We start from the raw sequence: 24,346 nt of genomic DNA on the forward strand, positions 1-24,346 counted from the left end.
GCTTCGAAGGAGCACTTCTTGGAAGTTGTCCGTTCTTGAATAAAGAGATAAGCTTGCAAATGTTGCTTCCCTCTACTTTTTGAACCCACAAGACACTCCACAGATGGGGAGTAGACGGAGCCAGTCCCTCTGCCATCTCCCAGCTCCAAAAATCCACTTAGTAGAGGACATATCTGATATTAAACGGACAAGAGCAGATCTTAGCCAAAAGGCTGATCCAAACACAGGAATCATAGCATTGGAAGGGACCCCAGGGTCATCTAGTCCAACCCCCTAAAACGCAGAAATCTATCTAGCAGCGTTTGGCGTTGGCTTCTCCCAACCTGAGGCCCTGGACTGCAACTCCCACCATTCCCTACACCCTGTGGGGCTGGTGGGAATCGTAGTCTGAAACGTCTGGAGGGCACCAGGTTGAGGAATGGCAGCTGGAGCTTCTCCTTAAAGCGATGCATCTGGAGAGGAAAGGGGCCTGTGAGCCAGTCCTGATGGCCGCCGTACGGAACCTCCCCATTCAGGGGCAGTCTATCTCCCCGTGCCAGCCAGCCTGCGGACTTCATGCCGTGGAGGTGAGTGGGAAGGAGGATGTTGGGGTCTGATCCAGCGGGGTTCACTCACCTGCGTCCCTGGTGTCCCCTGCTGGCCAGGGGGTCCCGGCTCCCCTTGAGGTCCCTGGTCAAAAACAAGAGATTCAGATTGTCACAGTCCGAAACTGGGGAGCATCATGTCCCAGGACCCTCGTACCTACGGGACCGTCTCTCCTGGTATGTCCCACAGAAGATCTTACGGTCTTCAAACAAAAACATATTGGAGGTCCCGGACCACAAGGAGGCCAGGCTGGCCTCAACCAGAGACAGGGCCTTTTCGGCCATGGCCCCGATCTAGTGGAACGCTCTGTCACAAGAGACTAGGGCCCTGCGGGACTTGACATCTTTCCACAGGGCCTGCAAGACAGAGCTGTTCCACCAGGCCTTTGGCCAAGGCACAGCCTGACCCCCTCTCTCCTTCTGTAATCCTCACAGAACTCTAGTCCAATGGTTGCCATTACTTTGAGTCTGAATTAATTTTAGAATGAATTGATTTTAGAATGTATTTTAATTCATTGATTGTGTTTTTATGGAAACGATGTTACTTTTTTTGTTGTTAGCCGCTCTGAGCCCGGCTTCGGCTGGGGAGGACGGGATATAAATAAAATATTATTATTTGTTTGTTTGTTTGTTATTATGGGGTGGGAGGCAGGCATGGAGCCCCTCATTGAGCCCCCTCAATGTACAGAAGAGGCAATGCAGAAATCGCAGCATCTCCATCTTCCCTGCAGAACAGCTTCAAAAGGGGCGAGAGAGCAATTTACTCATTTGTGACCCCGATATCCCCAGCCACTTTCCTCCATGGAAGAATACACAGTGTTTTCTTAACGCTCTCTTCATTTCCTTAAACTTATAGACCGCTTGACTGTATTAAAAAAAACGAACAACCATCCAAAGCAGATTTCAAACCACACAATCAAGAGAAATCTACAACCCTGCTTTAAAACATACAAAAAGTTAAAATACTAAAGCAGGGGAAAATTCACATCCAATTTTTTTTTTTAGCAACTATCAAAACAGGGATGTTTTCGGCAGGCCCTCAAAAGCAGACACCCTCTTGGGATCAAGAGGCAGGGAGTTCTGAAGTGTAGATGCCACCAAAGTCATATATTAAATTCTTACAAACGTGGAAAGTGTCTTGTGCGGCACTTTGTAGTCAATCGAAGTGGTCCAGTGGGGGGAAAGGCGATCTCGTGGGATCACCCGCTCCCCATTTTGTCCTCACAACAGCCTTGGGATGAGAGACTGTGAATGGCCCGAGGTCACACAGAGAAGCTCCTCGTCTGAGTGGCATTTTGAGTCCTGTATTCCCAGGGAAGTTTGGGACAGCAGCCCGCCCAGCACCCACCACAAGGCACCCCAGGGCGACTCAAAGTAGCACAATTCAAAGTGTTGGTGCTGACCTTGAAAGCCCTAAATGGCCTCAGTCCAGTATCCCTGAAGGAGTGTCTCCACCCCCATCGTTCTGCCCAGACCCTTCTGGCGGTTCCCTCCCTGCGAGAAGCAAAGCTACAGGGAACCAGGCAGAGGGCCTTCTCGGTAGTGGCACCCGCCCTGTGGAACACCCTCCCACCAGATGGCAAAGAGAACAACAACTACCAGACTTTTAGACGACATCTGAAGGCAGCCCTGTTTAGGGAAGCTTTTAATGTTTAATAGGTTATTGTATTTTAATATTTTGTTGGAAGCTGCCCAGAGTCGCTGGAGGAACCCAGCCAGATGGGCAGGGTATAAATAAATTATTATTATTATTATTATTATTATTATTATTATTATTATTATTACTATTACTCACCAGGTTCCCCTTGGGCCCGTGGGGTCCATCCATGCCACGCACACCCTGTCAGGAGAACAGGCAGAGACACAAGAGGTGGTTAGGGCTGGTGGGCTGGGGGTGCAGCTCAGTGGGGCAGGAAAACCCCCTCCCCAGCACTTACTGGAGGGCCTGGGATCCCTGGGGGTCCTTTGGGGCCAAGAAGACCTCGGGGTCCCTGAAGAAAAGGAGAGAGAAAAGGTCAGGCACTCACCTTCAGGGGGCTGGATCACAGAACTGTCAAGTTGGAAGGGACCCCTAGAGTCATCTAGTCCAACCCTCTGCTTGGCAAGAATCTGCTGCATCACACTGCTGGCCCATGTTTTCAATGCTCAGTGTTTTACAGTGGATGCTTGGGTTGTGAACGTGATCCGTGCGGGATGCACGTTCACAACCCGCAGCAGTGTGTCTGTGCACACGCGGATTGCGATTCAGCGCCTCTGTGCATGCGCGACCGCCGGAACCTGGAAGTAACCCGTTCCGGTACTTCCAGGTTTCGGCGGTCTGTAACCTGAAAAAACGCAACCTGAAGCATCTGTAACCGAGGTATGACTGTACTTGAAATTATAATAATAATAATAATAATAGCCAACTTTATTTTAAGGGTGGGTGGGGCTTCCGGGGAAGAGGGAGGGGCTTAAGGCCTTGTTGGCAAGAAGCCAATGTGGCTACGATCCAGCTGTCAGGAGGACTGTACCACTTCGGACAGGAGGTGAGGACTCGCCACCTGCTTTCCCTGCCCCCTCGTCACCCTTGTCCGTTGCTTGGGGTGACGAGGCCCCCGCCATTGGGATACGCCAATAGGGGCCCCAGACTTGACCAGACCCTAAGATCCCTTGTGGAAATGGGACCATACGCACCGGTTCTCCAGGAAGACCGCGTTGGCCGACCTCTCCGTCGTCTCCCTGCATTGGGGGGGGGGGGAGGGAGACAGAGTCACAAAGGAGCTCGGGGAACAACAGGGTCTCTGTGCGTGTGCAGAATTCATCTCAGGAAACGCTGCCTCCGCCCCTCCACCAAAAAAGATCCCTGTGTATGCGTAAAGGCTCCTGCTTTTTTTAACGGGCAGGTCGCTAGTCCTCAAGGTTGAAAAATAATGCATATACTTGGTTTTTAACGTCTGATGTTTTTGATGCTTTCCTATTTGTTGGAAACCACAATCATCATCATCATCATCATCATCTTGGAACATGGTAAGAGTCTATCCTTGAGAAACTGATAACACCAATAGTATTTACTTGGACTTTTTCATTTTAACCCAGGTACAACTGGACTCGTTCTGGTTTTCTTTCTCACCTGTTGGTCTTTGCCTGCGGTTACAAGGGTTCTCTCTGTTACATATACGTTATAAAAGGGCTTTATATATATATATATATATATAAATGCAAAGATATAAGGTCAAAGGGCCTGCGTAAGTCAGCGTCTTGGCCTCACAGTGGGAAATTGGGAAACAGGATTCGAACCCCTCTCCCTTCCTGTGGTTGCGAGCAGCTGGGATTCAGAAGCCTCGCTGCCTCCAGCCATGAACAGCCCTTTCCCCCTCCAGGAATTTCTCTCATCCCCTTGTAAAGCCATCCAACTTTGGCGGCCATCATGGGGGAGGGAGTTCCGTAGGTTAACCTGCATGAATATGGACTTTTGAAATCCATCCTCAACAATGAGGAGAAGCAGAACTAAGATGTTGAGATATGCTTCAGAGATCCAGACCGTGGGGAGATCCGAAAAATTAATAATTATAATTTGTTCTAGAAGAGTCGGACACGACTAAACGACTAAACAACAATTTGGACTATAATTTGATTTTTTTTATTATTATTATTTTAATTGGAGTATTATGATTGGATATATTAATTGGATGTTTTTTATTGGAAAATCAACAAAAATGATTTTTTAAAAAATACAGTGGTGCCCCGCAAGACGAACGCCTCGCAAGACGGAAAACCCGCTAGACGAAAGGGTTTTCCGTTTTGGAGGCACTTCGCAAAACAAATTTCCCTATGGGCTTGCTTCGCAAGACGAAATGTCTTGCGAGTTCCTGCGGGTCCCCCCCCCTTTCCCCCCCTTTTCCTAAGCCGCTAAGCCGCTTATCAGCTGATCCGCTAAGCTGATAAGCCGCTAAAAGCCGCTAAAAGCCGCTAAACCGCTAATAGCGCTAATCCGCTAAGCTGTCAATGGGCTTGCTTCGCAAGACGAAAAAAACGCTAGACGAAGAGAATCGCGGAACGGATTCTTGCGAGGCACCACTGTAATGAAATCCATGCTGAATCTTCTGACATTCCGCTTCCCCGGACGTCCACCAGTTCGAATGTTATGAGAGATGGAGAGAACTTCCTCCCTTCCGTGCACAATTTCGTTAATTTCTACCATGCCTCAACCTCCTCTTCCGGGCTTTTTCTCCAAGATGAGAAGCTCCAAACTTGGCAACCTCGCAGGGGTCTCGCTCCCCACCCCCTAGAATATTTCTGCCTTTTTCTACGCCCTCTTGATGGACGGACCTCTGGAGGATCAAACTCCACTGTATGCTCCCTGCACCCCAAATCCCCCTCTCTTTGCACCCGCAGCCGGTACTCACCCTCTCGCCATCTTCCCCGGGGGGGCCAGGAACACCCTGAGATCCGGAGTCACCCTAGTGTGGGGTGAGAGAGAGAGACACTGATCAGAAGAGAGACAGAAGAGCAGACCCCCTGCATGAGGCCCCGCCTCCGTCACCCAAGGGATTCTGGGAACCGTAGTTTGTTGGGAATCTGAGTACATGCAGGTACTCACACAGAGTCAATTAGGGTTTGGCCGACAGCCAAGGCAATGTGAAGGAGTAAGTCTGCCTGGTGATAGAGAGGCATGGAGACAGCTCCATGATTGGTCAAGCTCTCTCACGGGAATAATGATTAATGGCCTGTTAACTGGAATGTGTGCTAGTACGAGTTTGATAGTAGGAGTTGGAGGTTGAGAGCTGAGAGTCGTGTATGAGAGAGCTAGCTAAAGATCCGTGTTCTGTTCGGTTCCTGTAAATAGCCCACTGTATATAATAAACACCTAACTACAAGTTCCTGGCTCCTGCTTCATCCATCCTGTCTGCAGCCAAGTTGTCAATTGCTTTTGTGAACTCTGCGTTTACTCTGCTAGGTCTGGCTAAGGCGCTGCAACTAGTCAGAAAGTTGCGAAACACCAATAGGTTTTGCCAATAGGTTATGGGCCCAGGACACTTCCAATGGGGTCAGGAAACCCGAGCTCCTTTGGGCTCTGTCTGGGCCACCAGAGGGATGAGATGCAGAAGTTCAACAGGTGCATTCAGTGAGGGTGGAAGGATTCACCTGTTGAACTTCCACCTGCCAGGGAGTGGTCAGAAAGCACCAAAGAAAGCCTAAATAATTTGTTGTTGTTGTTAAGAGCCCCGTGGCAGCAGGATAACGCCCAAGCAGGGAGGGTGCATCTGGTCTAGGATCTTGTCCTCACAGTGGTCAACCAGGTGCCTATTATGGGATGCAGCCATTCTCCCCACCTGCGATTCCCAGCCATGATATCCAGAGGCATTAGGAAGGGAAGCAGCCATTGTGGATAGTAGCCATTATTATTATTATTATTTTAATCCAACAAATAATAAGCTGGGAACCAAAAGTTGTTTGTTTGTTTGTTTGTTTATTAAAAAGTTGAATTAATTTAAATTAATGCCCCCAGGGGCGGGGGAATGAATTTGATTTTGTTTGCAATTTAATGGGAAGCTGCCTAATTTGCACTCCTTGGAATGATGCCCAAACCAAAACGGAATTACTCCTTCGAAATTTGCACTTTTCCAAAATTCTCGATGCAATTCTCCACCCAGATGATACATACAAAAATGCACATACTAGAGGGTATAAGAATGTTTGTAAAAAAAAGAGGCATCTATTAGTGAACGTGGTAAACTATAAAATATTATTCAAATATTATTCAAGGTGGTTATGAGAGGGCTGTTTGTCCAACAAAACTCAACAAAAAAGAAAGAAAAGGAAAAAAATAAAAGAGAAATTTTAGATGCAATTCTAGAAAAAGAGAAAGAATTAGCAAAAAAACCTAACAATGAAACAGTAAAACAGGCAATTTGGTTGTTGCAAATTCAATTGTTGCAAAATTCAATGGTTATTAATGAAGAAATAGGATGGAAAATTAAAAGATGCATACAAAAATATTTCGAGCATGCTAATAAGTCAGGAAAAATATTGGCGTGGCAAATAAGGAAAAATGAGTCAAAAAATTATATCAACAAAATAAAGGCAAATGGCAAGATAACAGAAAAACCAAAAGAAATTAGGGAAGCCTTTGTCAAGCACTTTGCTGAGTTATATAAAAAGGGAACAGAAAAGATATCAAAGATAGAGGAATATCTTAAAAAGATAAAAAAATTCCTTCCAGTAGCACCTTAAAGCACGGCTACCTATCTGTATCTTAAAAAGAGTAATTTACCAAAAATAAAAACAAATAAGTTAGCAGTATTAAATGAAGAAATAACAGGGCAATTAATCTTAAATTCAGTAAGTCAAGCAAAAGTTGGGAAATCACTTGGACCGGATAGGCTATCAGCAAGTATTACAAGAAACTGAGTGAACAGCTTGTGAACCCTCTAAAAGATGTGATGAATGAAATTCTAAAAATAGGGAAGGTTCCAGAGACATGGAAAGAAGCATATATAACACTAATTCCAAAACAGGCATCAGATTTGATGTCAGTTAAAAATTATAGACCTATTTCTCTATTAAACAATGATTACAAACTGTTTGTGTACATCTTAGCAAACAGATTAAAAAAGGCTTTAGAGGAATATATTCACAGAGACCAAGAGGGGTTTCTACCAGGTAGACAAATGAAAGATAATATAAGAAATATTTTGAATATAGTAGAATACCTGGAAGTTAGAAATGAAAAACAAGCGGTCCTAATGTTTATAGACGCAGAGAAAGCCTTTGATAATATCTCTTGGGACTTTATGAAAAAAGACCTAGAAGAGATGGAATTTAGAGAAAAATATAGGAATATAGGAAAAATATAGGAAATATAGTCCAAGCTATTTACTCAGAACAAAGAGCAAAACTAATTGTAAATCAAGCAATGACAAAACAGTGTGAGATTCAGAAAAGAACAAGACAAGGATGCCCATTCTCACCACTTTTATTTATTATGGTCCTGGAATTTTTAGCAAGGAATATTAGAGAGGATAAAGAAATAGTAGGTATTAGGACAGGTAAATATGAATACAAATTAAAAGCTTTTGCGGATGATTTAGTAATCACTGTAGAAGAACCAAAGACATCTCTCCCAAATGTAATAGAAAAAATACATGAGTTTGGTCAAGTGGCAGGATTTAAACATAGCAAGAAGAAAACTAGGCTACTTCTTAAAAATCAAAAAGAAGAAGAAAATAAAGAACTATCCCAAGAGTTAAGAATTGAAATTCAATTCCTAGGAATATGGTTAACAACAAGAAACATAAATATATATAAAGATAATTATGAGAAAATATGCAATGAAATCTAGAAATCTGGGGAAGGTTGAATATTTCCATGTTAGGGAAAATTGCTAAAGATACTAGAATCATAGAATCATAGAGTTGGAAGAGACCACAAGGCCCATTGAGTCCAACCCCCTGCCAAGCAGGAAACACCATATGGTTGTCAAGCCTCTGCTTAAAGACCTCCAAAGAAGGAGACTCCACCACACTCCTTGGCAGCAAATTCCACTGTCGAACAGCTCTTACTGTCAGGAAGTTCTTCCTAATGTTTAGGTGGAATCTTTTTTCTTGTAGTTTGGATCCATTGCTCCGTGTCCGCTTCTCTGGAGCAGCAGAAAACAACCTTTCTCCCTCCTCTATGTGACATCCTTTTAGATATTTGAACATGGCTATCATATCACCCCTTAACCTCCTCTTCTCCAGGCTAAGCATGCCCAGCTCCCTTAGCCGTTCCTCATAAGGCATTGTTTCCAGGCCTTTGACCATTTTGGTTGCCCTCCTCTGGACACGTTCCAGTTTGTCAGTGTCCTTCTTGAACTGTGGTGCCCACAGAGACTTAAGAAACAGAGGAGGCTTTTCCCTTCCAGATTTGAAATTGTATTTTGACGCAGCATGTCTTATTTGGATAAAGGATTGGATAAAATTAGAAAAAGAAGAAGCGTTAGAATCAGAAGGACACGACAATAGATTTGGCTGGCACTCATATCTATGGTATGGGAAAGGGAAAAATACTTAAAGGTTTTTCAAGTCATATAATAAGAAAGTCATTAACAAGAGTCTGGGAAAATATAAAGATCTGTTAGAGCAGAAAACACCATGGTGGCTGTCACCCACGGAAGCATTTTCACTTAAGTCGGCCAAAAAAGTAAGCTGGTTGACATATTAACAGAAGAAGAAGGTAAACTCAAATTAAGAGAGTATGATGAGTGGAAGACTATTTACAAAGTTGGTTACACCATAGGCAATTAAATGAATTTTTTAAGGAAGACAATAAAAAGGGGTTTAGTTATACAATCTCCAGATTTCAAAAAGAAATAGTGGAAGAGAATGTTAAAGCATAATAGTATTTTATTACAGATAGGTAGCCGTGTTGGTCTGCCATAGTCAAAACAAAACAAATTCCTTCCAGTAGCACCTTAAAGACCAACTAAGTCAGTTCTTGGTATGAGCTTTCGTGTGAAGAAGTGTGCATGCACACGAAAGCTCATACCAAGAACTGACTTAGTTGGTCTTTAAGGTGCTACTGGAAGGAATTTGTTTTGTTTTGAGTATTTTATTAGAGTGGGAAGCCAAAGATGAAGAGGTAAAATCAGTTATGATTAAATGGGCTCAGGATGTGGGACACAACATCCAACTTGAAAGTTGGGAAAAATTATGGAAAGTTGATATAAAATTCACAGATTGCATACTATTAAGAGAGAATTACATGAAAATTATGTATAGATGGTAATCACACCAGTGAAAATGGCAAAGATGTTTAGGAAAGAAAATCACAGATGTTGGAGATGTAAGGAAAAGGAAGGAACATTTTGTCATATGTGGTGGGAATGCAGATGCATTAAAAAATATTGGGAAATGATATACAATGAATTGAAAAAAATGTTTAAAATGAATTTTGCCAAACACCCTTAAGCTTTTTTGTTAGGTATTTCAAATCAAGAGCTACCAAAAGAAAAATGGACATTATTTACGTATGCTACAACAGCGGCAATAATCTTGATTGCACAATATTGGAAGATGGAAGAAATACTATCAAAGGAACAATGGCAAGAAAAGCTGATGAACTCTGCAGAATTGGCTCAGCTAACAGATAAACAGACAAACTACGAGAGAAGGACAAAAAAGACTTCAAAAGAGTCTGGGAACCATTTACAGTTTAGTTGCAGAAACAACAGAATGGACTGGATTCACTGGCAGGATTTGAATAAACTTCCACAACTTCATTTGAGTAGCAGATATTTTAGAGAAATAATAATAAGGGATTTTATTTTTGTGCAGAAAAAGCAGAATACGATAAAACTAAATAACTCAGCAAAAGGGGAGTTGAGGGAAGTCCAGAGGTACAATAATAATAAATAACATGATGAATGAGATTTGTATCATTAATTATTATAAAATTTAATACATAATTTTTTTTAAAAAATCAAAAAATGAATTAGTTTATGTAGCATTTTTAATTTAAAAAAACCAAGGCAGTTTACAGCAATGAAAACATAAAACTGTATGATAAACGCCAGCCTAAAATAAATAAATAATCCCTCTGGAAGGAGGATTCTGCGTATTATCGAATGCCTGCACAGAATTGATGGAATAGAAAGTGGCAGGGAGTTCCACAGGACTCCCTTGGAGCAAAGCCACCGCAGATGCAAAAGGGGTATTCCAAGAGTTAGAATCACAGCGGCAAGAGTATTGTTAGCCCAGAAATGGAAGCAAGAAGAAATTCCGACGAAAGAAGAACAGCAGACGAAAATAATGGACGGTGCAGAATTGGACAAAATGATAGGAAGGATTCGAAACCTGCGGGACCAGAGATTTAAAGAAGATTGGAAGAAGTATATGAACTATTGGAGAGCAATTGTAATCAACAAATTACGCTAGTAGGAGTACAAGAAGTTTTGCAGGGAAAAATATACGAAGTGTTACAAAGTAGAAAAAGATAGAGATATTGGTTATGAGTTTTAAATGTAAAAGGGAAAATAAGAACCGTATACTAAGAGATTAGATTGGAAAATTTTCAGACAGGACTGGTGGAAGTCAAAAAAAATTGAAGAAGATATAAAAATATGTTTAATTACTCTTGAAAATGGTGTGTGTGTGTGTGTGTGTGTGTGTATATATATATATATATATATACACACACACACATACACACACAGATATATATGAGTTAGAATCACAGCATGGTGGCGTTGCAAGGGACCCCCCAGAGGTCATTGAGCCCACCCTCCTGCAGTGAGCAATTCGGGAGGGGCTGCCGACCCCCAACTTGCAGGCTCCCCCGTTTCACTTACCCGATGTCCTTTCTCCCCCGGGAGGCCTGGAAGCCCATCAAACCCACGATCGCCCTGCGGGGAGAGAGAAGGGAAAGGTGACCCCCCCTTCTCACAAGGTCAGGATGGCAAATCCCGAGGGGACGGCGCTAGTCCTCATGAAAGCACATTCCCTACAGGCCCTTTGTCTAGAACGGCAGAACTTGGAAGGGACACCCCAGCGGTCATCTAGCCCAACCCCCTGCAACGCCCAGAGGGTCGCCTTACCTTGATGCCCGTTTCCCCGGGCATCCCCCGGGCACCGTCCGCTCCAGCACGACCCTGTGGGAGGGAGGGAGAGAGGCAGGTTGATGGAGGGATAATAATAATAATAATAATAATAATAATAATAATAATAATAATAATAATTTATTTATTCTGGTTCAGAAAGCGTAAATAAGAATAAAATAAAAAAATCAATTTGGTGGGGAAATCCATCCACTACCAGGGCTAGCTGACTAAATTAGTCCTATTTGGGCCAGCGAGGAGACCAGGGGAGAATGAGCTGTGGGATCCCAGAGTGGGAAATCTTCACAAAAAGGGGAGGGGGAGGGAAGGAAGGGGAACAAAAGATCAGGCCAGGTACAAATTGAAAGCCAGGCGGAATAGCTCTGTCTTACAGGCCCGACGGAAGGAGGTTAAATCCTGCAGGGCCCTGGTCTCGTGGGACAGAGCATTCCACCAGGTCGGAGCCATCACTGAGAAGGCCCTGGCCCTGGTGGAGGAGAGTCTGACTTCCTTAGGGCCTGGGACCTCTAAGCTAATTATTCAAGGACCTTAAGGTCCTCTGCGGGGCATACCGGGAGAGGCGGTCCCGTAGGTACGAGGGTCCTAGGCCGTGAAGGGCTTTAAAGGTCAAAAGCAGCACCTTAAATCTGACCCTGTACTCCACCGGGAGCCAGTGCAGCTTGAAAAGCACTGGGTGAATATGCTCCCATGGCAGAGACCCTGTGAAGAGCCTCGCTGCAGCATTCTGCACCCGCTGGAGTTTCTGGGACAGCTTCAAGGGCAGCCCCGCGTAGAGCGAATTACAGTAGTCAAGCCTGGAGGTGACCATCGCAGGGATCACTGTGGCCAAGTCAGGGCGGGAAAGGTAAGGGACCAACTGCTTGATGCGGCGAAGGTGGAAAAATGTCGCCTTGGCTGTTGCTGTAACCTGCACCTCCATGGAAAGGGAGGTGTCAAGGATTACACCCAAACTCTTAACGGAAGGCACTGGCACTAATAGACTATCTCTGGCGCTGGAGGCTCCATCAGAACATGAGAAGGCCAAGGGCCCGTCTAGTCCGGTATCCTGTTCTCACAGCGGCCAACTAGACTCCTGTGGAAACCCGCAATCAGGATTCGAACCAGGAGCCCTCTCCCCTCCTGCCCTTTTCCAGAAACTGGGGATTCAGAAGCAATCAGCTGCCTCCAACTGCGATGGCAAAGCACAGCAATGGCGGCTCGGTCCTTCATTAATTTGCCTAACCCTCTTTTAAATCCATCTGGTGGCCGCCGTCAATGCCCTTTGTGGCAGAGAGTTCCACAGTTTCTACTGCACGAAGGAGTCCTTCCGTTTAATCCGCTGCAAATCTTCCAAAACGTCTCCCCCTCAAAGGCTCGCCCCGCCTAACTTTCAAGCAAATCACTACCGTTATTTTTTAGTTTTATTCCGCGACTTTTCAGGACTCCCGGGACCGTAGGATCATCATGAGGGAATGGGACCCCGGGGCTCATCTAGACCAACCCCACCACAACGCAGGGGTCGCAGAGGAGGCGAAAAATGGCAACCTGCCTCCGTTGTTTTTTTTTAAAAAAATAAAAAATAAACATCAGAAACAGAAACTTACTCGGCGTCCGGGCTTCCCTGGGGGTCCAGTCAGCCCCTGTGGACCTCGAGGACCCTAAGTGGAGAAAGAGGGAGTCGTATTAGGGTGTCCCGTCTTGTCCCCAAACATTTGGGGGGGGAGACGAGAGAGGAAAGACTCAGACTTCAGGAAAGAGGGGTGGGGAATTGGGTAGGGGTCCCACCCCACCCCCGCCAGCTGTCTGTTGCATTTGAGGTCTGTAGCAGCCACTAGATTTTTTTTGGGGGGGAGGAATCTGAGCTGGGGGGGCAGCAGCCAAATTACTGCAAGAACATGGAGATGGCGGCAGTTTGCTGTTTTCTGCTGGTTTGGGGAATATCCCACCCCCTTCAACATTTATCCCATGGAAACAGGGGCATCCTAAGGAAAAGTGGAATATTCTGGGGTCAAATCAGAAATCGGGATTGTCCCTGGGAAATAGGGACATTTGGAGGGTCCGATATGCCTGGCTGCAAGGACGCGGTTTGGAACCGGGAACAAATCAGCAAAAGACCAGCTCGTACGCTCGTACTTGGGGTGGTGTGCAATGGGTCTGTGTGAGCCAGAAAATCAGAATTGGCCTCCCCAAGGATCATTTAGTCTGACGTCTTGCAATGCAGGAATCTCAGCTCAAGCAGGTCCAATAAAACACAACTTATATCGTACTGTGATGTTCAGCTCATGTTTTAGTTGTTTTCTAAATGCTTTTGCAATTGTTTTACTGACGATTTCCTCGCCATTTCGTACGATTCACGTGGAGCTTGCGATGTTCTGATGCACGGCTGTTCTGTCTCATTTGCCAGCCGCTTTGAACAGAAGGAGGTCAGAGACGCAGGTTGTGCTAAAGGGAGGTTTGGGGGCACAGGGGGAGAGACTGGGGTGCTGGCAGGGGGCTCCCAGCTCAGGCTGCGAAGCCAGCTTACCTGGGGACCAAAGTCTCCGTGCTCTCCCTTCACGCCGTTGCTGCCAGGTTGACCCTGGAAGACAGGAAAGAAAAGTGGAAAGACATTTTTAGTTCTGAAGGGCTGCACATTTCATCTGGTTTGGTACGGCGATTATTTATCCATTTGGGCTGCCCTTGGGGAGATGAAGCATCTAACAAATTCAAATTGGCTGTGTTTGTGTCCCAGCTTTTCCTCCGAAGAGATGAAGGTGGCGGACTCTGCGTCAGAGGTTATCAAACACACTAGTGTTTCGGCTGCAGTGTGTTGGCGAGTCCCAGGGTTGGAAAGGGGTTAGTTTAACCTCCGGTTTGCTAGTAAAACTGAATTACTGTGTTGTGAAATGATGCAAAACTGAATTACTGTGTCGTGAAATGACACAAAACCGAATTATTGTGCCACGAAATGATGCGAAACTGAATCACTGTGCTGCGAAATGATGCAAAACTGAATTACTGTGTCACGAAATGATGCATGTCACCAACATGAAGTTTGGAAAGCTCTGCTCTGTGTAGCCCATTGTCTAGTAACTTCCAGACTGGAGGTATAGAACCCTAGGATTGTAGACTTTGAAGGTACGCCCAAGGGTCATCTACCTCAACCCCCTCCAAAGCAGGAAACTCAACTAGAGCATCCATGACAGATGGCCATTAACTTCTGCTTAAAAGCCTCCAAGGAAGGAGAGTCCACCACCTCCTGAGAGAGACCCTTCCGCTGTCACACAGCTCTTCCTGTCAGGAAGTTCTTCCTGGTGTCTAGTCAGAATCTCCTTTCTGGTAGCTTGAAGCCCTGGGTTCGAGTCCTACCCTCTGCAGCAAGAGAAAACAAGCCTGCTCCCTCTTCCATGTGACAGCCCTTGAGATATTTGAAGATGGCTCTCCTATCTCCTCTCAGTCTCCTCTTTCCCAGGCTAAACATACCCAGCTCCTGCAACCATTCCTCATCAGGCTCACTTTCCAGACCCTTGATCATCTTGGTCGCACTCCTCTGCACATGTTCTAGCTTGTCAACATCCTTCTTAAATTGTGGTGCCCAGAACTGGACACAATAGTCCAGGTGGGGCCTGACCAAGGCAGAATAGAGTGAGACTATGACTTCCGCGGGTGGCACTGTGTTTTAAACCACAGAGTCTAGGGCTTGCCAATCAGAAGGTTGGCGGTTCGAATCCCCATGACGGGGTGAGCTCCCGTTGCTCGGTCCCTGCTCCTGCCAACCTAGCAGTTCAAAAGCACGAAGTGCAAGTAGATAAATAGGTACCTTCTCTGGCGGGAAGGTAAACAGCGTTTCCATGCGCTGCTCTGGTTCGCCAGAAGCGGCTCAGTCATGCTGGCCACATGACCCGGAAGCTGTATGCTGGCTCCCTCAGCCAATAAAGCGAGATGAGCGCTGCAACCCCAGAGTCGGCCACGACTGGACCTAACGGTCAGGGGTCCCTTTACCCTTTACCTTATGACTTCTCTTGACCTGGACACTAGGCCTCTGTTGAAGCAGTCCAGAATAGCATTAGCTGTTGACTCAGCTACTGCAATCCGCTCTGTCTGGGGCTGCCCTTGAAGACAACTCAGAAACTTCACTTGCTCCAAAATGCAGTGGCAGAAACCCCCCATTCCAGAAACAAACGCTCTGGTCGGCAGCTTCATTTCCGGGCCCGATTCATGGTGCTGAATTGCTTTTTGCTCCGACTGCATTGCCACACCTCACGACTGAGGGGGGATTCGAACTCTGGTTCCTTCCAGGTCTTCGTCCGAAAAAACTCAAACCACCACAGCACTGTTGGATTCTGGATTTACCGACCTGGGAATGTGGGTGAGGATGGCTCTTCCAAACGCACCCAAGTCCTTCTACTCTGAGCCCCAGGAAACAAACCCAAGCACCCCCCCCCAGCAAAATACTCACCAGGGGTCCAGGACGACCCGTATAGCCCATGGGTCCTGGGGGGCCACGCAAGGCCAGCTGCGGAGGAAAGAAAAGGGGAGGGAGGAGAGGTTAAGGTGTTCGTATCAGACCATTACTGGAAGAGCATTTGGACGCGAGTGCTCCTGGGAAGGGAGAGGTGAAGTGAAGGCAGGAGGCAGGAGTTGGTAATGCAGGTGAGCTGTGCCTAAGCAAGCTGCCAGCTAGCTCTGTGGAGGCTCTTTTTATTAGCACAATATGCAACACCAGTCAGATACATTTTGCAGACTATGCCCTTTACACATCTTCCAGTCCCAAGATCATGGGGTGGTACAAAGTTATTTTGGCACCTGTCTCCACCGCGTCATTTCCTCCTTGCACAATGTATGATGGAGGAGACAGAGGTCACAGACAGGGCACGGCAGACCACTGAGAAAGCCAAAGGTTAGATAGAGGGCATGATGTTCAGACAGCTGTGGCTTGTCTGCGGGTGGAAGCATGCTCCACATCCGGCGGTCATTCCTTCAGAGAGGACTCTTAAGAGCAGGGAAAGAGCCTTGCCGGATCAGGCCGGGAACCCCCTCTCGTCCAGCACCCCGTATTCTCACAGTGGCCCAATGCCCCTAAGAAACTAGGGCTCCAGATAGACTGGCTTTGGGCCTGGAGGCTCCACGCGAACATAGGAAAGGGCCTTCTCACTTAGGCCAGCATCCTGCTCGCAGTGGCCAAGCAGATGCCCCAATATGAAACCCGAAGGCAGGATTTGAGCACAATAACAGCCCCCTCCCCTCCTGGGCTTTCCAGTCAGTGGGATTCAGAAGCCCTCTCCTCCTCCCTGACCCTAACCCCTTTTAAAGCTATTCAGGTTGGTGACCCCCCTCCCTGACTCCGGTGGCAGGGAGTTCCACAGCTGAACTCTGTGAAGATGGACTTCCTCTCATCTGCCCTGAACCTTCTATCATTCAGTGTTATGAGAAAGGGAGAAAACCTTTTTCTCTCTCTCCTTATTCTCTACGCCAGGCATATTATATTTCATAAACTTCTGCCCTGTGGGCTCTTCCTCGTTTTTTTCCTCTAAAACTGAGATGCCCCAAAGACTGCTGCCTCTCTTCACAGGGTCCCTCATTGCACCCCCCAAAAAAGCCCCTCTTTCAGGGTCCTGGAAGACCAGTGTCAGGTCAGACAAGGACCCGCCCCAGAAACGCAGGCAGAGAAATCTGGGTGGGCCACCAGGAAGCAAAGACCACCTTTCCCTGGACTTTAATAGGGGAAGTAAATGGGGGGGGGTCTTCATCACCATCTTCATCCCCCCCGAAACCGGACTCACCCGAGCTTGTTGCAAGATGGCCTGGGCTTGGGCTTCCTGGGCCGCCACGACTGGCCCCTTTCCACCTCCGCTGCTCCCAAATCGGAACTGAGGGAGGGAAGAGGCAGATTTGAGGTTCCACCGAGAGACACCCAAACACCCCCAAATCCACACATTTGCCCCCCAACCCCAGTTGGAGGGAGATGTTTCCCTCAGACTCCTTTCAGGGCTGATTTCTAGGGGAGAGCCATCCGTCTGCAGCAGAATTGGGCTGTGCACAGCTCTGATTGGCTAGTGTTCATGGCGTCAAAAACCCTCACCCCAATCCCTGAAGAAACTGGCACTGGTCAGCCGCTCACAGCATCCTCCAGAACTACCCTGCATTTAATCCCTGAAGATCCTAGATGTCAGCCTCTGGCTTAGGACCTTGTTACCGGCCGGCCTCTCTCTGCCATCCCAACTCACCGGAAGCATCATGGACGTGCCAGGGGGTCCGGGAGATCCATCTGAGCCAGGGATGCCGGGGCGTCCTGGGGGGCCCTGTTGGGGAGAAGGAGGGAGAGCAGAGTTGGGGCGGCTCGCACGTTTGAATGTGTCTGTGAACGACGAAGCGCACTGTCAACAATCGGCCAAGGGCTCACGGCCACCCAAGCCCAGTTTAACCAGTCCAACCTAGTCCAGCATCCTCTTCTCCCAGGTGCCTCTTCAACGGGTCCGGCTGCCTTGATCTGGGCTTTTGCATGAGCAGAGGGCACCGTCTGAGCCTGGCACTTGACGATTGCTGAGATGCCAGCACGCAGGGGAGGGGAGGTCGATCCCTTGCCCCAAAGAGTACCTTACTCTCCTTTGCATTGGCTCCCAGTACGTTTCCGAGACAATTCAGTGTTGGTGTTGGTGCTGACCTTTAAAGCCCTAAACGGCCTCAGTCCTGTATACCTGAAGGAGCGTCTCCACCCCCATCATTCTGCCCGGACACTGAGGTCCAGCTCTGAGGGCCTTCTGGCGGTTCCGTCCCTGAGAGAAGCCAAGTTACAGGGAACCAGGCAGAGGGCCTTCTTGGTAGTGGCGCCCTCCCTGTGGAACGTCCTCCCATCAGATGTCAAGAAAATAAACAACTACAGTGGTACCTCGCAAGACAAAATTAATTCGTTCTGCAAGTTTTTTCGTCTTGCAATTTTTTCGTCTTGCGAAGCACGGATTTTGGAAAAGCTTCAAAAATCACCAAAGTCTTCTAAAACCTCAAAAAAGGCTACCACACCGCGTGCTATGAGTTGCTCCTCGAAGTCAAGTCGCAACTGCACACCCTGAATGCACCGTTTTAAGAAAAAGGAAACAAACTTGCAAGACAAAGGAAACAAACTTGCAAGACGTTTTTGTCTTGCGAAGCAAGCCCATAGGGAAATTCGTCTTGCGAAGCAACTCCAAAAAGGAAAAACTCTTTCGTCTTGCGAGTTTTTCGTCTTACGAGGCATTCGTCTTGCGAGGTACCACTGTATCTGACTTTTAGAAGACATCTAAAGGCAGCCCTGTTTAGGGAAGCTTTTAATGTTTGATTTTTTACTGTGTTTTTAATATCCTGTAGGAAGCTGCCCAGAGTGGCTGGGGAAACCCAGCCAGATGGGCAGGGTATAAATAAATATATTATTATTATTATTATTATTATTATTATTATTATTATTATTATTATTATTATTATTTGCAGGCGCCCTTCCGCAAAGGACATCCGTAAAGGAGAACGAGGCGTCCTTCAGGGTACCAAACGACAGGAGCCAGCCAGCACTGCATCACCCCAGCCAGCTGGGAGTGAACTCCTTGTGAGCAAAAACAGGAGCGCCAGGCCCAATGAGCAGAGTGGCTCAGTCAGCTCTTGCCCCACGGATCAGTTGCTGAGGTCCCCACCTCCCCCCAGCCGTCTATGTCTCCGCCTCTCTAGGGATTCCGCAAGCAAACAGAGACCTGACCCTCACATCTGCCTCTGCTCTTCACACTTCATGCCTCTCCTGGTCCTGGGAAACCAGAGGGGAGGAGAGCTTGTCGCAGCAGGAGGGGGAGACCCCCGTGCCTCTTCCCCTGCCTGGCTCCTCTCTGCCTCTTGGCCTCCCTCCCTTCTCTCCAGCTTCAGCTTCTGCCTCTGAGTCTGGACTTTGCTCTGCCACAGACTCCCCCTGCTCACTAAGCCCTGTCGCCTCTTCAGCTTCCTACATCTCCTCTTCCAGGTTTCTCCCTCTGACGGCTCATCATTGTCCCACCCCAGATATCTGGGCTCTGAGCCTTCTTCCCTTTGGGGTGCCCCCGCTAGTTCCTCCCACCCTTCCTCTGCATCCAACCAATCTGTGGTGCTGAATTTTGCATCCCTTTCAATCTGTGATGCTGAATTTTGCATCCAATCTGTGACGCTGAAGTTTGTCTGCAAAGGGGCAAGAGCTGCCCTTCGACGCCTCCTTCACCACATGCCCTTCTCTCTCCGCTCTCCTTCGCCGGATCGCAGCCTTACCCTCTCCCCAGAGTCGCCAGGGGGTCCTGGGGGTCCCGTGGTCCCTGGTGGTCCGCTGATACCCTGTGGGGAAGGAGGAACAGAAGACCATGACCCTTGCCCACCAGACAGGGGGCATGAGATGGGATGGAGGCCTGGTTCACCCCCTTAAACCCCCCACCCTGGGGTTTTGCATGCCTCTTACCGGAGCTCCTTCGGGGCCTGGGGGACCTTCGACAAGCATCCCCTGCAGAGGCACAAACACAGGCATGCAAAAAGAAGGAGTTAGGAAGCAGCCGCAGACCTGCCTTGGCAGAGGGACAGGCCCCGTCCCTCTGCTCTCGCCCGTGAAAGAGCTCATTGTTTACACCCCCACCGGCTATTCTCCCCCCTCCCCACCAACACACACCCAGTGTGCTATGCTGAGACGATAACGCTACACAAAAACCCGAGAACTCTGGGGCATCGCAGCTCCGCCGGTTGGATGGCTGCCTTGCACGGTCTCTCAGAGGTCAACCCCGTTCTCTGGGGAATTCTGAAGGCCGCCCAAAAGGAGCCAAGAGGCCCCGATCCTGCCGAGATCTGCTGGTGAGGCCTCAGATTCCCCTCCTGCCTTGGGAGCTTGCAAGGAAGCTGGAACTGGGAAGGGGTGGTCTTTGGGGAGATGTTATTCCGGGGCAACTGCTGGTGCAAAAAGGGCTCCCAGTCCTGCAGTTACTGGGCAGGGGGAGCAAAATGGAAGCCCCCCCCCCACGCTTGCCGATATTTATTTTCAATTCCAAACTGAGCCGTTTGCATCCTGGTTTGGTGCACTCTGGGATGCACTCAACGCAGCCTGTGAAATGAATGGAAACAACCAGAACCAATGGGAACCCTGCCTTGCAGGGGGTTGGACTGGATGATCTTTGGGGGTCCCATCCAACTCCACAACCGTCTTAGGGACTCCGATTTGTGTCGGGTTTACTCCTGAGCCTTTTCTTCTCCGCAGGACAGTGGAGGTTTAGGGTCAGAGTTTTCCGTCCCCTAGATAGGCTACCTTCCCAACATTACTAATTAAATTAAAACCTACAGGGACATGAAAGATGTATTACTGGATCCATCCGATTCGTGGAGGAAAATAAGCTTATCAATAGCTACCGTGGGTTGTGTTTTCCAGAAATCATCTCTGGAATAATTGCTGGAAACTGGGGAGAGAGTCTTGAGGCTCAGATCCCGCTGGTTTCCCTTTGAGGAGTCTGGCCGGCCTTTGCCACAATCTCAAAATTTTGAGACCTGGGTGGGGCAGAAGCAAGCCGCTAGACCTCATGGAGGCGAAGCGTCAGGGCAGCACAGCGGGGGGTTGGGCTAGATGACCTTTGGCAGTCCCCCTCCAACTCAACAATTCTTCAAACCTACGGTGCCGGAGTTGGCTGAACGTGCCTGCGAAAACCAGGCCTTGCGCACAACAGACTGACTTGTGCAAAATGAGGAAGAAGGTCGTGCAGATTAGAAGCGGAGAGATATTGCAGGATTTGGGAGACCTCGGTTTGTGAACAGTCTGGTTTGCATACGTTTTGGATTACACATCAAACCCGTGTCCCGGTTTACAAACTTTTTTTTGGATTACAACCCATTAATTTTTTTGGATTACAACCAATTTCTTTTTGGAGGCCCCATTGGTGAAAGCGCACCTTGGGTCGCAACCTGTTTTGGTTTGCAAACGGACCTCCGAAACGGATTACGGTTGTGAACCAAGGTACCACTGTATTTGCATCCGTCGTGGAATTGTGGAGATGGAGGAGACCTCAAGGAGACAGGCAGTCCGTTGCAGCCTGCCTAGACTGCCCGATGTTTGGAGGGGCTGCCCCACATCTGGAATACCCCGGACGTAGCCGGGATTCGCCCCTCGGAAACGGTGGGATTTTCAAAAATCGGAAAAAATGTCTTTGCTAAAAAGGTTCGGCAACTTTGCCCAAAAAAGGCTGAGCAACTTTTGTGTGGGGGAGTGTTCACCTTTGGAAAGATGGCATCCATAATGCTGAATTTTCTCTCTCACACACACACAGTCCGAAATGACACACACCCCACCCCCATCCAAGCCAGGCCAGGACCCCCTTCCCCTCCAGGAACTTACGGGTTCGAAGACGGCCGGCTCTCCCTTCTCTCCTTTATAGCCTCTGGCTCCTCGGACGGCCTGGGGGAAGCAGACATGTAGCCGCACAGAGGAGGCCAGTCAACAGAATGGCGCCACGGGCTCAAACCCCCCCAACCCCAGGCCCTGGGTGCAAAAAGTGGGGGGGGTCCACACCTGAGGGGGTTCACAGACGCAGTTCAGTGCGGGCGGGGAGAGGAGGGGCTCTCTGGGGAAAAGGAACAGCCTGCAATCGACTGGGAAGGGCCCTCCAAAGGCCATCCAGCCCAACCCTCTGCCATGCCGTCCCTGCGAAGTGGGCAGCTTGGCGACGTGGACTTAAAGCCAAGCATATGTTGGTGAGCAGCTGCTAAAAGGGCCGGAAAGGACGGAGATTCCCACATTGCAGAGGGTTGGACTAGATGACCCCGGGGGGTCCCGATTCCGATTTCATGATTCTATGCTCATCTAAAAAGGGGGAATGGCTGGCTTGCCGCTGAAAGGTGGGGCAGGAGGGGGAGTCAAGCTGCCGTTTGTTTTTCATGGAAGCAAACAGCGAGGGCCGGAGCCGCAGGCGAACAAAAAGGGATCTGTTGTCAAAATGGACTGAGAATGAAGGGGGGGGGTGGCACGTAAATAAACCAGCTGGAGGAAACTCGGAGTAAACCTGTAGTAAGGTTTGAGTAGGGCTTTGAGTAAAAGTGGAAAAGGGGGAATTACACGAGCTCTGGCGGAGAACATTTTTCAGGCACCTAAGTAGTAGACAAGGTTCATCCTACTCAGAGTAAACCCACTGGAATAGATGGATGTGACTCCCTTCAATGGAGTAGAATTTAGCTGGCTAAAAGCCTATGTGTTCATTATTTTTAAAAATAAAAATAAAAGTGGGGGGGTTGCCCCTATTCCTTCTAAATTTAGACTCTTATGTATCCTGGGTTGTTGTTTTTTATTTCATAAAATTTATAAACCGCTTGTGACCAGTGAGCCTCTGAATCCCACAGCTCTTCCCGCAAAATTCTACACATGAAGATTCGGAGGTTGAAAGGGGTGTGAGGTTTGGAGCCAAGGTGTGGGGAAGAAGGGGAAGGGGCTGCTTTCCAAGATGGCAGCGTGGACTGACAGTTACCATGTCCTGTTTGGGGGCTTTTGGCCCTCCCCCCAAACTGGTAACTGAGTTCCAGCAATTGCACCATGCCAGGAAAGGGGAGGCTGTCTGCAGAAATGGCCCTGCAGTGTGATGACATCATAGGGCATGTGATGACATCACAGAACAGGGAGGAAGCTTCCCTCCTGCCATTGCCGCAGCCGCGACCAAGGAAAGGATGGCAGCCCATTTCTATGTAGACTGTGTTGCAGGACACGTCAACAAGGAAGGAAATGACATCACAGGAAATGACATCGCCACACAGAGAAATGGCATCACAGGAAGTGAGTTGAAATAAATAACTAAAGAGGAACTTCAGAAAAGAGTGCAGCAGAAAATGGCAAACAACTCAAACAGGCAACATGACAAAACATCCAGCATCTGCCAATAGCAGGAAATGATGTCATCAGACAAAGAGGAGGGTCATAGGAAGTGAGAAGGGTTGCACACGGAACAGGAAGTGCTACCGCCACCCAGTGGTGAACAGGGGCAAGGGCAGGAGGAAGTGGCGACTTCGAAACAGGAAGGGGTGTGCAGGCAGCAGGAAATGGGCATCCTCAAACAGGAAGTGACATCAGCAAACCGAATCCACAGCCACATGCCCACCAGGAACCGCAAACCAAAGTTGTTGGGAAAAAAGGAGTGTCGTGGCGGAGAACCGAAAGAGGAGGAAACAGAAACGGGTTGCAGATAAAACACCAAAACAAGAGCAAGAGGCCAAGGCCGAAACCATTCCGTAAGCAAACCCCGGGCGAGAGGAAGTGACATCACAGACAAGCGCGACCAACAGGAAGTAGACCCAAGAGGACAGGAAGGCGCGGCAAAGAACGCCAGAGGGCCTCCAGGGAGGGGGCAGCACCCCACTTACGCCTCCGCTGTGGGGGGTCTCGGCCGAGAGCACAGGCCCCAGCTCCGACGGCTCGGCCCCCTCGCCATAGCTCCTATAGGCGTACTCGTACTCCAGCCCCACGCCGGGGACCTCCTCTTCGGTGAAAACTTCTTCCTCGGCGGGACGTGGGCTGGGCGCTTCCTCCTGGCCCCCGGGCAGGGTGGGAACCCATGGATACGTTAGGGGGGCAAACGGGGCTGGTGCCCACCCACCCAGGTGTCATTCTTGGGGGGATCTCCTGCCCCACCAGCCTGCCAGAGAGCAGCAAGGGGGCAGAGGAAGCTGCGGCGGGGTCCACCCATTGCCTTGGGACTACATCTCCCATCATGCCTTCTGACTTTCCAGAATTTCAGGCCCAGGGGGTCTTCCCTGGCCCTACCTGCACTCAAAGCCCCTGAGCTCAGAGGGCTCCTCCCCTCGCCTGTCAATCCGCGCTGCTCTTCCTGAGAACCCAGGAGTCTGGGGCCTCAAGCCCATTGGGTCTCTCCTTCCCACAGAACCCAGGAGTCCTGGCTCCTCTCTTGCGGACCCTGCACGGCCCACCCAGCCAGGGAGTGAACGCCCTTCTGTCTCAGGTTGGCCCACCAGGACGCGGGTGCCAGAGGCACATTTACCTCTCCCCGTGGCGACGAGGCAACAGGTAGGGACGCCTCCTGTGTGGGGCCCTCTTCCCAATAGGTCTCTTCCGCCTCAGGAGGCAAGGTGTAGTCAAGGTACTCGTGGGCCCCCCAGGGCTCCTCTGTGGGGAGCAGGCCCACGTCCTTGAGAGCGGGTGCAGGAGAGTGGTGGCAGCGGAGGAAAGAGTCACGAGCCGGGGAGGGGAAGAGGAAAGCAACGCAGTGTGTGGGGTTGG

The 24,346-nt window shown here is 48.8% G+C and overlaps 1 protein-coding gene across 1 annotated transcript in view; it reads right to left on the reverse strand.

Annotated features, from left to right (window-relative positions):
* COL11A2 (collagen type XI alpha 2 chain) overlaps positions 1-24,346 on the reverse strand; it is a 99,323-nt gene that overhangs the window by 42,926 nt on the left and 32,051 nt on the right. The window contains exons 7-23 of the mRNA XM_081849104.1: positions 24,108-24,254; positions 23,473-23,637; positions 21,464-21,523; positions 19,556-19,597; positions 19,372-19,434; positions 17,343-17,417; positions 16,899-16,985; positions 15,575-15,631; positions 13,661-13,714; positions 12,741-12,794; positions 11,137-11,190; positions 10,891-10,944; positions 4,970-5,023; positions 3,258-3,302; positions 2,522-2,575; positions 2,380-2,424; positions 616-669 (exon numbers count right to left, since the gene is read on the reverse strand). Of these exons, the coding sequence (XP_081705230.1) occupies positions 616-669; positions 2,380-2,424; positions 2,522-2,575; positions 3,258-3,302; positions 4,970-5,023; positions 10,891-10,944; positions 11,137-11,190; positions 12,741-12,794; positions 13,661-13,714; positions 15,575-15,631; positions 16,899-16,985; positions 17,343-17,417; positions 19,372-19,434; positions 19,556-19,597; positions 21,464-21,523; positions 23,473-23,637; positions 24,108-24,254 (1,164 nt within the window). The remainder of the gene's footprint in view (positions 1-615; positions 670-2,379; positions 2,425-2,521; positions 2,576-3,257; positions 3,303-4,969; positions 5,024-10,890; positions 10,945-11,136; positions 11,191-12,740; positions 12,795-13,660; positions 13,715-15,574; positions 15,632-16,898; positions 16,986-17,342; positions 17,418-19,371; positions 19,435-19,555; positions 19,598-21,463; positions 21,524-23,472; positions 23,638-24,107; positions 24,255-24,346) is intronic.

Source organism: Podarcis erhardii (assembly GCF_964252035.2).
Source record: "Podarcis erhardii genome assembly, chromosome: 2".
Classification (NCBI taxonomy): Eukaryota; Metazoa; Chordata; class Lepidosauria; order Squamata; family Lacertidae; genus Podarcis; species Podarcis erhardii.